The sequence below is a fragment of the Camponotus floridanus genome, unplaced genomic scaffold (genome assembly GCF_003227725.1).
Source record: "Camponotus floridanus strain SB8 unplaced genomic scaffold, Cflo_v7.5 scaffold66, whole genome shotgun sequence".
Classification (NCBI taxonomy): Eukaryota; Metazoa; Arthropoda; class Insecta; order Hymenoptera; family Formicidae; genus Camponotus; species Camponotus floridanus.
In genome coordinates, this window is record NW_020229834.1 from 50187 (window position 1) to 64705 (window position 14519).

The 14519-nt window shown below is 30.8% G+C and overlaps 1 protein-coding gene across 50 annotated transcripts in view; it reads left to right on the plus strand.

Annotated features, from left to right (window-relative positions):
* Positions 1–14519, plus strand: part of LOC105259192 (twitchin) — a 93785-nt gene that overhangs the window by 31260 nt on the left and 48006 nt on the right. For 12 of the 50 annotated variants that reach the window (XM_025413379.1, XM_025413386.1, XM_025413401.1 and 9 more), the window contains 31 exons: positions 44–124; positions 211–267; positions 381–437; positions 520–576; positions 666–716; positions 818–892; positions 1085–1138; positions 1227–1271; positions 1351–1404; positions 1782–1841; positions 2222–2275; positions 2454–2486; positions 2724–2762; positions 2900–2938; positions 3055–3093; positions 3236–3274; positions 3392–3430; positions 3581–3619; positions 3812–3850; positions 3955–3993; positions 4142–4180; positions 4292–4339; positions 4476–4523; positions 4782–4826; positions 5132–5278; positions 6726–6911; positions 7435–7449; positions 9121–9300; positions 11291–11335; positions 13534–13572; positions 14408–14446. In XM_025413379.1, the coding sequence (XP_025269164.1) occupies positions 44–124; positions 211–267; positions 381–437; positions 520–576; positions 666–716; positions 818–892; positions 1085–1138; positions 1227–1271; positions 1351–1404; positions 1782–1841; positions 2222–2275; positions 2454–2486; positions 2724–2762; positions 2900–2938; positions 3055–3093; positions 3236–3274; positions 3392–3430; positions 3581–3619; positions 3812–3850; positions 3955–3993; positions 4142–4180; positions 4292–4339; positions 4476–4523; positions 4782–4826; positions 5132–5278; positions 6726–6911; positions 7435–7449; positions 9121–9300; positions 11291–11335; positions 13534–13572; positions 14408–14446 (1821 nt within the window). The remainder of the gene's footprint in view (positions 1–43; positions 125–210; positions 268–380; positions 438–519; positions 577–665; positions 717–817; positions 893–1084; positions 1139–1226; positions 1272–1350; positions 1405–1781; positions 1842–2221; positions 2276–2453; positions 2487–2723; positions 2763–2899; positions 2939–3054; positions 3094–3235; positions 3275–3391; positions 3431–3580; positions 3620–3811; positions 3851–3954; positions 3994–4141; positions 4181–4291; positions 4340–4475; positions 4524–4781; positions 4827–5131; positions 5279–6725; positions 6912–7434; positions 7450–9120; positions 9301–11290; positions 11336–13533; positions 13573–14407; positions 14447–14519) is intronic. The other 38 variants (XM_025413389.1, XM_025413405.1, XM_025413420.1 and 35 more) reach the window with 33 other exon arrangements.

Below are 14519 nucleotides of genomic sequence, written 5' to 3' on the forward strand. Positions count from 1 at the left end.
CACATATGTAGGACATTTTAATCGAATACATATGGTATTTTAGGACACCGCAAAGCTCACAGACACATCACACAAACCTCCACTCGACCGAGATGTCAAAACTTACTACACACATTACAATTATGTTAGTTAGATAATACATGTGTACATCATATCACACAAACACGAACTTTATAATTTTTTTTTATATTAATTGACGTATTATTTTAGGATGTATGGGCACCGAAATCTATCGAGCGCGAACAGAATTCTGTCAGAATTGATAAGGTACACAAACATATTTACACATACACATATTCATACACATTATGATGAGATAGATAATTAATTGTAAAATATGCATATATCTCAAAGCAATTTATTTTTTTTTAATTTTTTAGGATGTTTCTCTACCTATCACTAAACCACAAACACACGAATCCGATGATGATATTGAGGTATAGAAACATATATCTTTTTCTGTCATACATTTTTTGTGTTAATTTTTTGTGCTAAAATAATAAAATAATAAAATCACAGGATATTTGGGCTTCGACAGCCGAGGATGACGCACCTAAACCTATTAAAATATTAGAGGTACAAAATACAAATGCGAATTGTGCTTAATTTATTCCTTTAAATAATTTATTCCTTGCAATGTGAATTATAATTTATCGGTATTTTAGGATTCGCGGACTTCTAAAATTACGCCGTATAAAAACGGTGACAAAGTCGAGGTATATATTTACAAATTATACAATAATTATTCGTGTATCATTAGAATATTTTATAATATTTTATTTGATGTTCGGTAATTTCCAAAATCTGTCTGCGATAGCAACAGGAATCGACATCTGTACCTAAACCTACTTTCAAACCTAAAGGCAGCGTAGGCAAACTCAAAGAATCCACGGTATATACTTTTTCACAGTAATTTAATAAATTACATTCATCTAAATATTGATTTAATAAGTTCAATATTTAAATTAATTATACTTGTAATTAATATTCCTCGATTTTCATTCTTATCTTCGATTTTATCCTATATGTATTATTTGCGGGAAGTGATCTCTTCTTCGAATACTTGATCTTTTAATATTTTTAGGAGAACGATATACCCAAACCTGAAATAGATGAGAACAAATTCAAAAAGCCCAAGGTACTTGCATATACAATCACATGCATTTTGAAACACGTATACACGATACAGAATAAATATACATATTTTTTTCTTTTTTTTATTTTAGAGTAAAGACACTGATTCTACACTTGATAAGGAAAAAATACCCAAGGTACAAAACTTTATTTGAAATATGCCGGCATACATTTTTCGACTATTTTATTTTATTATATTCTTGCATAATATTTTAGAAAAAGCCATCCACTAGACGTAGGTCGTCGACTAAATCAACGGAAGGATCTGAGGTATAAAATGTTCTTCGTAATCTGTCAGTGTTAATCATTGACTCTTTCTCTCTTTCTTTTCGCTATATGTGTTTAATTACATAATCAATGTTCTTCTTCTCTTTTCTTAGCTTATAATCGTTGACATATTTTTTATTTTCTCTCTCTCTCCTTTTCTCTTTCTTTTTCTTTCTTTCTTTCTATTAATCTTCGAAACTATTTCTTCTTAGATATGCATTGACATTTTCTACCAAGTTATGCGTTTTTATGATAATTCTTATGATATCTTCTGTTTTTATAATTTTCTTCTCTTCTTCTTCTCGTTCTTCTATTGCTCTTCTTCTTCTCGTTCTTCTTTAAATTTCAACAGTTTTGTTGATTATAAAAATATTGTTCAGGACCAAGAACAAGTTTTGAAACCAAAGAAGAAAAAATCTAAACCCGTGGATGAGTCTAAGGTACATAATGACGTATTAATTAGAACTAACTTTTATACACTTCGCAAAGCAGGAAATACAATATCTATATAATTTTGTATGTATTTTTTGATAAGACAAATATTTATTATTAACAATTGCAATGCTGCTATATGCTTTTGATGTATTATTATTAGTATTAATATATCATTAACATATAATCTTTTTATGCATTATATTGCAAAGTTATATAAAAAATGCAAGTAAAAAGATAAAACAACTTATATAAATTTGTTAATTATAAAATATCTATATATCTCTATATTAATACTTATCTCTCTTATTTGTATAGTTCATACATCTATAAATAAACATATATACTTTTTCACATATAAATCTTACAATACAAATTATTTTTCTAGAAGGAGGAAACGATTACAAAACCGAAAACCGTTGGAAAACAAGAAACACCCAAGGTACACAAAAACACACTTTTATATACGCACATGTACAAAGTTTTCTAGCATGATCAATTTATTTTAAATCTTTAATTATTTTATAATCATATTCATATCTTATTGAGAAAAAAGTAAACAATTTTAAATTTATACATTAAACAAACACGATTTTGAAAACACTATTACTACATTTTAGGAGGAAACTCAGGCTAAACCGGCAGATGCGAAGGTATACAAAACAATTATACTATTACATTTTCATAATAATTTATCGCCCACATTTAATACTGTCATTCTTTAATACATTATACATACGGCTATAACTAAAACATAATATATAAAATACAATAAGATACTCTTTTTCTAAAATCACGAAATTAGCAGCGATCATATTTATAATAACATGTCATAAATGCGTGATTTAAACATTTCCGTTCATATTTAAACACATTTCCAACATTTTTAGGTGGAACCGAAAGCCAAACCCAAAGCGGAGGAAGTAAAGGTATACTTATATGTACACTATTTTACACCAATATCCATTTGTACAAGTAGCAAAATACGAGAGACTTAAAGTGGTTCAAAGTTGCTTAAAGTGGGACAAATATGAGACAATATTACATTCCATTCGTACACTTTTAGGAAACTCCAAAAGCCAAACCTAAACCGGACGAACCGAAGGTATACGAAAACATTTTTTATATAGCATTCTTTATCACTGAATTTTAGACTTAATTTTATCGTAACTGATCAAATCGAAAAAGAAAGTGTCATTAAACTTACACATGCACTTTTAGGAGGAACCGAAAGCTAAACCTAAAGCAGAGGAAGTAAAGGTACACTTACACTTGAATTAGCTTGTAACAGTATACACAAGTATATACAATTTATGATTAATGGAAATAATATACAAAATAGATAATGAAAAAAAAACTAAAAACAGATAGTTAATTTGAACAACACATGTACACGTTTCAGGAAGCGCCCAAGATTAAGCCAAAATCAGATGAACCAAAGGTACACAAAACATTTATCACATTGTATATTTTAGTAACAAAGTTAGTGGTTAGATTTTTAAAATAAATCTATACTATTGACATAAAAAATAAACCATACCTCATTGTACGCTTTTAGGAGGAACCAAAAGCTAAACTTAAAACGGAGGAAGTAAAGGTACATTTACACTTGTACTATTTTGCGATACACATATATTATACATCTGATACAGAAATTATAAAATACATATATAAACAAAGAAAATTAAAAGAAAAATTTAAGACAAGGTAAAAGCAAATCGATACTCAAATAAGCATACACTTTTAGCCTGCGACGACACTTAAGCCTAAACCAGAAAAAGACAAGGTATATTACACATTTTTTCAATTATTTCTTTCATTTACGGTTACATTTTTTATATTTTAGTAGTACACTTTATTTATATTTATATTTTATTTTATTTATATTTTATTTATACTTTATTTTTATTTATATTTTATTTTAAACATTTTATACTTTACACACATATATACGTGAACATTGCACGAATATTTTTAGGTCGAGGAAAAATCTAAGGCTAAACCAGAGGAATTAAAGGTAAACATAAATGTTGATCGAAATATAAAAGATGATATTAGGAAAATTATAATACGGCAATTATAATACGGCAATGCGATTATGAAATATTCGTGCAATTTTAGGAGATACCGAAGATTCAATCTAAGCTAGACGAACAAAAGGTACACAAAACACTTATTGCATGTTACATTTGTTAATTCTGAATCATTAGTCATGGTTTTAGATTGCTTCAGTGATGATAAAATCTTGAATTAAATAAAGTGTATGTACATATAAACACATTTAACACTTTACACATTACATTTTTAGGTGGAATCGAAAGTTAAATCCAAAACAGAAGAAGCGAAGGTAGCTTATATTACTCTTTCTTATACATTTTCACAACATAACTCAATTATTTGAAACATAACATTCGTAATATAAGACACAATGAAACAGAATACGTTTTCCTATTTGTAGAAAGAGGAACCGGCGATGAAACCTACAGATAAATTACAAGAACAAAAGGTACACACATAACACACATATGCATATACAGATTAACATTTATACATACATATAGATGTGATTTAAAATATAAATTTTGTTGGATATAAATTTTGTTAAAAGATAAAATTACACGTGTTTCTATTTCTGTTTGTAGAAGGAAGAAGAAGTCACTCTAGGAAGGAAAAGTCTTAAGTCTGTCAAGGTAATTATGATAATTCTCACAAAAATAATTAATTATTAAAAATCTCAATCAATTATACAATGTAATGTGATTTGCATATTTTTAAAATATAAAATGTAATATGATTTGCATATTTTTAAAATACATAATACTAATATAAATATATAATTTAATGAAAAGGAAAATTTTGTTATATTATATAAATTTTTATTTTAAAAGTATCTTATGTGTAAATATAATATAATATTATTAATATAATTATTAATTTCTTTGTTATAGCAACTTGAGGAAGAAAAGAAAACTCAAGAGAAAGTCGAGCTTAAGGTGAGTTTATCTCTCTTGTCGCATTTATGGACAATCATTCGGTATAATATATCCAATATATTGCTCCCTAGTAGATGTAGAAACAATAACAAAATTAGGACGAGTGCCGAATTTTTAATATTTCATCAATTATCGTAGAATTTAATTTTGTATTCTTAAATTAATAATTATTAGATTAACGTTGTTTGTGTATCTTTACTGTACAAAATGTGACTCTTCGCAAACGGAACATCAAAAGTATCTATCAAAAGTATCTTTATCTCACACGTCAAAACCTTTTTCCTAAAAATAATATATTAATGCAGCCAAAGGATGCCACTGCGACCAAATTGAAACCCCGTATTCCACCGAAACAAGAAGTTAAAACCGACAGCTTTCAGGGGATTCAGCTTAAACCTGTTGGGAAGGATGCGAAACAGCCTCAGCAGGCTGAAAGCAAAATGGAACTTAAGGTAGCCCTGTTGAAGGGGATCAACGCAAAGATCTTGCTGCAATCTTTCTATGTTGCACTCTCTATGTGTCTCTAAACTTTTTTAAATTTCGACTTATGGCGCCTAATTCTGTACAATTAAACAGCGCCAAAATATATTTGTATTTCTGTATGTACTTCAAACGATGTTTCTCACACCATACATTCTCTTAATATAAACAAAGTTAATTTCAATGTTCTATAAATGTTCTCTTTCTCTCTTTTTCTTTCTTTCGTAAATAATATTTATATTCTTTGTACATATATTTCGATGTATTTCTAAATGTTATACACTTACTTCTGCACTCACATCTTTTACTTCTCTGGTATATTCTAACTTTTCTGTAATTTACACATAATTTTCATTTTATTATAATAATACGATGTAAAGGAAAGGCTGGTTCTTTGTTCTCTTTCTCTTTCATCTATCTTCATGCTCTTCTTGTTTTTCTTCTTTACTCTGTGTAGAGTGAAGGAGATATTCTCTGCATTATTTTATCTATTTAAACCCTTCTGATCTCTTTCATAATTCATGGATCTGTTGTATAATATTAAATATATATATATGTGTAATATATGGTCCTAATAATAAATGTATATCAATACTATGTGAATATTATGGGATTGTGTTAATCTGTGCATTTATATACATAAGAATGTTTCTCACACGCTAAACTATTACGTATTAACACATACACACATAATAATACAAACTCTGTATGATAAAACTGTGTATTAATCTCAACGCATCTTTATCTTTCATATTAATATAATTACATATATATTAATATAATTATATAATTATATATTTCACTATAGACTGAAGAATTTCTCTACAAGAAAAATTAATTTTTACAATATTTTTCATTAAAAAAAATTATTGAGTTTATTAAAAATTTATAAATTTTTTTAAGACTGCAATTAAAAATAATTTCATTTTTTTCTAATGTATTACGTAATTGTGTTGTTAATATTTAGATTCATAATTATAATATAAAATTAATGCAAAAAAATTTTAATACCAAAAAGTGAAATACAATTATAGTTATTTCCATTTTTATTTGTTATTAAATAATTTTGTGGAAAAGTATTACAAATATATTTTATTATGTAGAAAATATAGTCTTTTTTTTAAATAAAAATAAAATTATGTAAAAGAAATGCATAAATATATTGCATTATCAGAAATTATTTTATCTCGTTAAAAATAGTATTTTTTAAATCTTATATTTAAAAAAAAATATATTGTTTGTGATTTTATATTTGAAACGAAAAATAATCGTTTTGTAATTTTCTAAGATTGCAATTATTATTTCTACTTGCTGCTGGCAACTTGGGTAAAGGAAATTAAACAAGCCCGTAATCAATGCAATGATAACTTTCTCTCATTTTTGTACGATATCTATGATCATTTATTGTTTGTTACGCAGAAAACCGAGAAGGGAGAGAAGCTCGATGTAAAGAAAATGAAGGCATCAAAAGCAGCAAAAGAGGCGGATTACGAACTTCCGGAGATTCCAGACTATGAAAGGCCCGTTCTTGAAAAACCTCGGGAATTCGATTTCGGCGAGTTTGCGGGTCGTGAAAAGACGAAGCTTGAGAGACCAGCCACGCAGGTAAAAAAGCAATTAAATCTTTTTATATGGACATCATTATCTAATCTGCGCAATAATTAAAAATATATTAAATAATATTAATAATTTAATCTCATTTATTGCAGAATAGCTATGTGTACATGCATATATGTATGTATATATAATTAATTAGAAAAGTAAATTATGGACATGATGTAACAAAAAATAATTTATATTATACAAAAAATATATATGTATTGTATAATATAAATTATTTTTTGTTCTATCATGTGTATAATATATATATTTACTTTTTTAATTAATTTATTTACAATTTATAAGATGTATTTGTTAATTTACAGTTGCTTATATTTATATATTTCACATAGCAAAAATAACTGATAAGAAAAAAATAAATTAAAAATTCAATTAATTATTAAAAATATATGTTTATAAAGTAGAATTATAAAAAAATTCTAGTACACAGTGAAAATTAATTTATTCACCGAATTTTTGACTAATTGTGTGTTTTTTGTTTTCATGATGTCAAATTCAAATGGTGCAGAAATTCGAATCTAAGGTGAGTAATATCATCATTTATTAATAACGCGCAAAGGGAGAATAATTTTGCCAAATCGTTGAAATCATACGCACGGAAAATCCTGCGAATTTCGCAATCATCACGTCAGTCGAGGACGTTTTGATCGAAGCTCACGATATGCGGTTCAGGATAATTAATTTTTACGGCCGATTTGCGGGCGGTTTAATTATAACCAAGGTGCAAACTAGAATCGTTCGTTTCACGAGCTCGGAAGGACGGCAAATTTTTCACGAACCGATTATCTAAAAATATAACATTTACGTAGCAGGCTTGATACTATGATACCTACAATTGATGAAGACTTTAAATATCTTTATATATTAAACAAATTTTAATAATTTTAATTATTATTTATGTCACTTTTAATTTTTCAATATTAAGTGTCTTGATAATTGAAGTTCATATTGTCGATAAGTCAATATTGTACTAGATTGAAGTCCGCATGTTGATGAATTAATCAATGTAATGAAAATAAGATTTTATTTGTATTACTAAAAGACTTAAGAAGATTTTTATCTTTTAATTTCATTACTTGTTCCATAATTATTTCATATTTACATTTATATATACATTTATATATTTACATTTATTCGATTACAAAATTTAATCATATTTAAAAATAAGTAGTCCTAATAAGAAACCTAGTGACTGATGACAATTTTTTGGAGAAGAAATTTTGATGATTTTTTTCCGAAATTTCGATAAAACATGCATTGTTAGGGATCTCAACCATCAAAGGACCATCTTCACATTTTTCGTTCGCGTCAAAGACCAGTGTCTCCGTGCCATAAATATCATTATTCCACCTGCATAATCGCAATTAACGCATGCCGAACGGAAAGGTGAGGAGGTGAGGGATGAGTAGGGACTAAAAGTATAGGTAATAATCAGGCGGCCCGAATCTCGCCTTGGCAAGCAATGAATGCCTCTTGTGCAGTGCGCGTTTGCGACAGAACTATTTTGGCGAATAAACGCTCGTATATCACCCCCCTTGAAATCGGTCTTTCGTTTTCGTCGACGTCGTCATCGTGAACGAAGATGGGGAAAACATCGATCGCTATTTTCGACCTTATTACGACCGATCCCCGCGAGTTTGCGATTCGGAGAGCGCGATTCAGGTATTGAGGGGTCAGTCGTGATTGCCTTACGTACACGATCGTATTTGGTCACCGTATTAACTCGATACTTCGGTAAAAATCTTGGTTTGAATCTTTGTTGACTTGCGATTCTCCATTGAGCACAAAAGGATTATTCAAGTGTGCCTGGTGATTAACTGAAAAGTAATCAAAGATTCATGTTAACCATGGTTTTCTAATCTCTAGTTTTATCAGTGAATGGATGGTTAGATATCTGAAAGGGAAAATGCAATTTTTATTTATCAAATATATTTTATTTATATATTCCTTTCGCATTCATTACGTAAAAAACGAGATTGATAGATTTAAATCCAATAAATCTTAAATACTTTATCATTTGGTACATCTACTTACAAAACTAAATCTTGTTTTTTGTTTATTAAAAAAAGATAAAATAAACTACGAATGTGTTTGGCAAACTTTAATTTATCTCTCAACAATTATATAATTTTTCGAACGGATTAAATTATATAGAAGAATGCGCGGTTAATCGATCGATTTTCGATCATCGTAGCCGAAAGTACCAGAGATCAAAGCGCCCGAAGCACCCAAAATCGAAGTGATCAAAGACGTGACGCCAGTCGGCAGCAGAAAGGGCTCCTTAGCACCCGGAAGTGGTAGTGGCAGTCGACGCGGTTCTCTCATACCGCCCGAAGAATTGGGTCGCAGACCCAGCCTGATCATCAGTGACGAGGTATGTTACGGAATGTATTGCGTGACCACTAAAGTATATAGATTACTTCATAGGGGACCGAGCTGAAGAATGCGACAGAGATTTTCATTGTATTCCTTCGATGTAATCGAACAATTTAATTTCTTAAAATCTCACCGATTATAGATTTTTAGAACAAAGCTAGCTTTCTTAAATTTAAAATTATATAACAGATGGAAATATTATATCCATAAAAATAGAATTTAAGATAATTACATTCCTATTTTTTAATAATATAACATATGTATCTTAAATTAATAATCAAATGTTTAGTAGGATTGTTTTACCTAGGATTCTGTCGCATTCTTTTCGTCAACGAAATCACCCGATTTGCTTTGCAGAAACATGATATTTATGGAAAGGAAAACTTCATTAATTCGTATCAAATCTTTAAATTTATTAAAAAGATTTTGTCAAAAATCACCAAACATTGTCCCAATTAATTAACAAATTATTTCAAAGTCTTCAAAGTTCAAAAATAGTTGTTAGAACGAATTCATTTTAGAATATTAAATCATCGTTCAGAATATTACATAAATTGTGTGTGTCTGACATATTCTCTTGCAATCATAATAATTGCATTATCAATAAAATTTCTTTCATCTGCTATTACCTTTTGGTTCATAATTGCATAAAGCATAAAGGGTGATATCTGAAAAGGATACTCTTTACACTCTTAAAAATAATGAATAATTTTTTGAAAAATGAAATTTAAATATATATCATTAATAATTAATATAATATATAACAACACATATATTGAATATTGATTTATTAAAAACATATTTATCCTGATCGAGTAATTTATATATTTTTATAAGTTTTTTTATACATGTTTTGTGTGAATTTATTTGTAGACTTCATAATTGTGGACTTTTTTCCTGAACTTTTTCTACAATATAATATACTATATTATAGCTAAATATATTTCAGAGTGTAAAGTGTATTTGTATAAAGTCCCATTAGGTAGACAATTAATGAGTAAAATACTTGAACGAATAAGTAGACGACTAGCTACTGCTGGTCGGCTACTTCTTGGATCTTCTTTGTAGCTTTTTTTGGATTTCGTAGAGTGTAAGTCAGTGATGATCTAGTGGTCGTACTCGTGATGGTATTTAGTGATAGATATACGTCGACGTGAATCTGCCCGACGACGAGCTCGTCGAGCGATGCACGTCGCGTTTAGTGTCAGCAAGGCGTGAGATTTAGATTAGAACCCCTGAAACCAAGCGAGAGATCCAAAGTTCTTGCCAGCTTCTGAAGCATATTCCTTCCCTCCCTCGTCTTCCTTCGGAAAAAAAATCGGGTCCCATCAAGCACCAGTAGAGGCGTTTCTTCGCAACGAAAAAAGAGAATGGAAACGAAATGGAGAACGATCTCTTCGAGTCATAAAATCGAGGATGTCCGAGATCGGTGTGCATCCACTTTGCGAAAAGCGAGAACCCGAAGAATTAAACGGTCCCTCCTGAAGAGAACGTCGAAGAAACACGGATAATTGCCGATCACACGTGGTATTATTTTAGCTGAACGCGAGACTTATCGAAAGTGTTCCTGCGAAAAGTATATTCGATATATTATGTAAGATAAAGTTGTTTTTTTGAACTTTTTTCCGAATTATAATTAGCATCACAAAACTACGATAAACATATTTTCAGTTTCATCCTGCTATAAAACTATGTTTCGCGAAAATAGCAGAACATTATTAATTAAAGTAACTAAAATTAAGCGCAGCCTTTGATATAATTAATTTTAGCTTATATATTTCTCGAGACTTGGTTCGGATTCAAGATAAAGATAAAATACAGAGGAACGAGCTTCGATACGTCCGCGACAGCGGTGGAATGAATTTCGACCCATTAAAACGATCATATTAAACGATATAGACATGTTGCAGCATCGTGCACATATACACACATACACACACCATTGCAGTTTACCTAGCAGTAGTGGTTAATAGAGATTTGGTCCATAGGAGCATAGGAAGCTTCGTCCTGGCGAGGTGGTGGACGAGCGCAAGGTGAGATAAAATTGCTAAAAAGAAAGAACAAATGTGGAAGCGAATGCCTCGTCTGCAACCTTACTCGACTACCAAGTCTGCACTTATTCGACTTATTTTTCTCGCTCGCACACACTCTCTCTCTCTTTCTCTCTCTCTCTCTCTCTCTCTTTCTCTCTCTCACATACACTCACCGGAATATCGCGCAAAGAGAATTAATCTAGGCATTTCCAAAGGAAATAAATTGTTCAACATACTTTTATTATCAAATTGACATCTACAATTACATACTCTTTATTTATTTATTATATCTAATTACATACATTCTCTTCGCCTGATCTTGCCTGCTCGTTACTACTGTTTACTTACTTTGGTCGTACATTTACGGTATACGATGCATGAAATTCGCACGCATCGTCCCGAATTTAATGGCTCACTTTACAACGATAATAATTTAATCTACTCGAAGAGTAAGAGAGAGCGTTGCATTGTCAAAAAAAAAAACCGAACGATTAAATTCTTGACGACGGCGTGTATACGTCACACGTGCGAGGAAGTGTCATTATTCTCTTTATCATTGATAAATATTTGCAAAATATATTTATATATAATAATTTTCCAATAATTTTCCCAAAATATTGTATCATATGGTTTGTTGAAATGAGAAAGATCAAGGTGTAACTCTGTCGCACGTGTCATTCGATGTTTCATCGCATTTAATTCGAGACTTGATCAGCACATAAAAATCAAATGCATCTCTGCACGGATCTGTTGCAACCGAATCTCTATGCACACTATCTTTCACAACTCATGACAATAATAATAATAATATTAATTAATTAATTAATAATAATACGAGACTACAGAAGCATTTCGGAAGTCAGGGCGCGTCGACTTATGATTAATCATTTGCGTTACAAGATTTCAAGCTCTCTCTCTGGCTTAAATTTCAACTCGTAGATCATTGAGTCTTGGCAAGCATTCTGTCACCGTAGACAGACATCAGCGATAATAAATGTCCCAAACAGTACGACACGACGTTTGAATCACTCTTGACAAGCTAAACGGCCTCATTGCCGACTGCTAAGACACTCGTTCTGCCAACATGCATCATTATCAAACAAAATTGAATTATTGCTACGTATACTGATCTGCGAATCAGCCAAATTCGCGAACGCTTCTGTCGCACGAGAGTAAAAGAGTTAAGAGCTACGACTCAAGTAGCATTTTTATTGTTTTTTTTGTAGATAAAATTTATCAATTTTATATATCTGTCTATAGGTATTTTATTATAAATGTATACACAACTATTATACGTAACTATTCATTAAGATAATCTTGCGACCTGATGATGCGCCCTTGCTTCTCTAATCGATTATCTCGAACTTAAATGTCGATCATCTTTTAAATAATACTAAAATATAAAAAGTCAATAACAATTGCATTAGAAATTTTGTACAAAATGACGATTATACTTACAAAATTATAATAAAATTATAATATGTATAAAATTATAATATGTATAATGCAAATTAATGAGATTCGTATGATCGCAATGTTTCAAGAAGATAAGTTCGAGATAAGCGAGATGCAATTCTCAGATTATTCTTGCGAATGACGACTAGAAACTCATGTCTCTCATGCAGTCATGCACACGATGATACTATCAATTTGGTTGCATTTAAACTTACTGATGTATCAGCTGGCATCGTGCACCGCCCAATTGCACTGTCGTGTAGCAATGCACTGTAAAACAATGCAAACGCACAAGCTGTCGGAACGTCGGTAAGGCTAGCCTCGAAACCCCCACCCTGATTGTATTTATCTTCTGCGATTTATCTTTATTTTTTTCCTTTTTCTCTATTTTCAAGCATTTTCAAAGCCCCATTTTCCCGGACTTACCAAGATTCTGCTAAATTTCGAACGATTAATCAAAATAGCCCCTAATTTAAATCGATGAAAAGAATCACTCCTTTTCCTTTAACAGATGGCCAGGCAAGCACACAGGAATATTTTTGTTTTTTTTTTCATTTTTGCGATTTTATTTCTCGCGTCAATTGTGTCTTAAAAAATAAAGAGAAACAAATATTGACATCCGTCCTTCGGTAAATATATCAGGGAAAGAGTTAACAAGTCGCATCGACAGACGACAAAGAGAAAATCTCCACGATGACGAGCAATCACGTCAATCACCTGACCCTTATGTGTGATTTTTACAGTTGGGAAAGTTACGGCCCGGTGAGGTGTTGGACCCAAAGGTGAGATTTGTGTTCGCTATAACACAAAGCTTACCTGCTCAAAATATCGTTTCACTAGCAATCTTCTGTATTATATCTTGCATTGTTCTTTTTTCCCGATGGCCCTCGATCACCTATTTTGAATTTTTGAATTTTTCTGCGCCCCACGCGATTTTTTGTCTCTGTTTTGAGCGGCGAATTTTATTTGTCCCCCTTGCCTCACCACCCCCGACCCCCTGACCCAGAAAGATAAAATAATGAAAGCCCAGCAACTAAACGAAAACTAAAACATACTCGACGATGAAGATCCCAGTGAGAGAGGCAAAAGCAATGCTACGAGTTACCGCGGGACGGCAATAATAATATTAATAATAATAATAATAATAATGACAATGATGATAATAATGATGAGGATGATAATGATGAGGGATGATGATGATATTAATAAGAATAAAAAAAATAATTCTGCGACATTTTTTGTTAACTGAATTTTTTGAGATTGTTGCTGCTGCTGCTGCCGCTACTGTAAACACGCTAGCCGCTACTTTTTCAATCCCACAATGCGGTTTAATATATCACAACTTTATAATATCGATTTAATACTTCTTACATGTTCGTGAAAGATTATATTAAAATTTGGCAAATAATTTACTGATCAATAATCTGAGTTCTTTTTTTCTCTCACATTGATAAAGATGCCCCCTCATTCCCCCGCATCAAACAGTCCCCTTTATACGAGTTCACCTCATGTGAACCGCCCGTTTTCCCCCAGAATTCAAGCTCTAATCTGTCCCCCTTTCTATGTTTCTACCTCTGTCTCTATCTCATCTTTTATTTTTTCACGCACCACACACAGTCTAAGTCCGGCCGACCAGGCGCACTGCAGGACAAAGAGGTTAGCACAATGTCTCTGTTGTGCGTGTACGCATATGTATATTTTTGTATTATTTTATATCATGTACATTTTT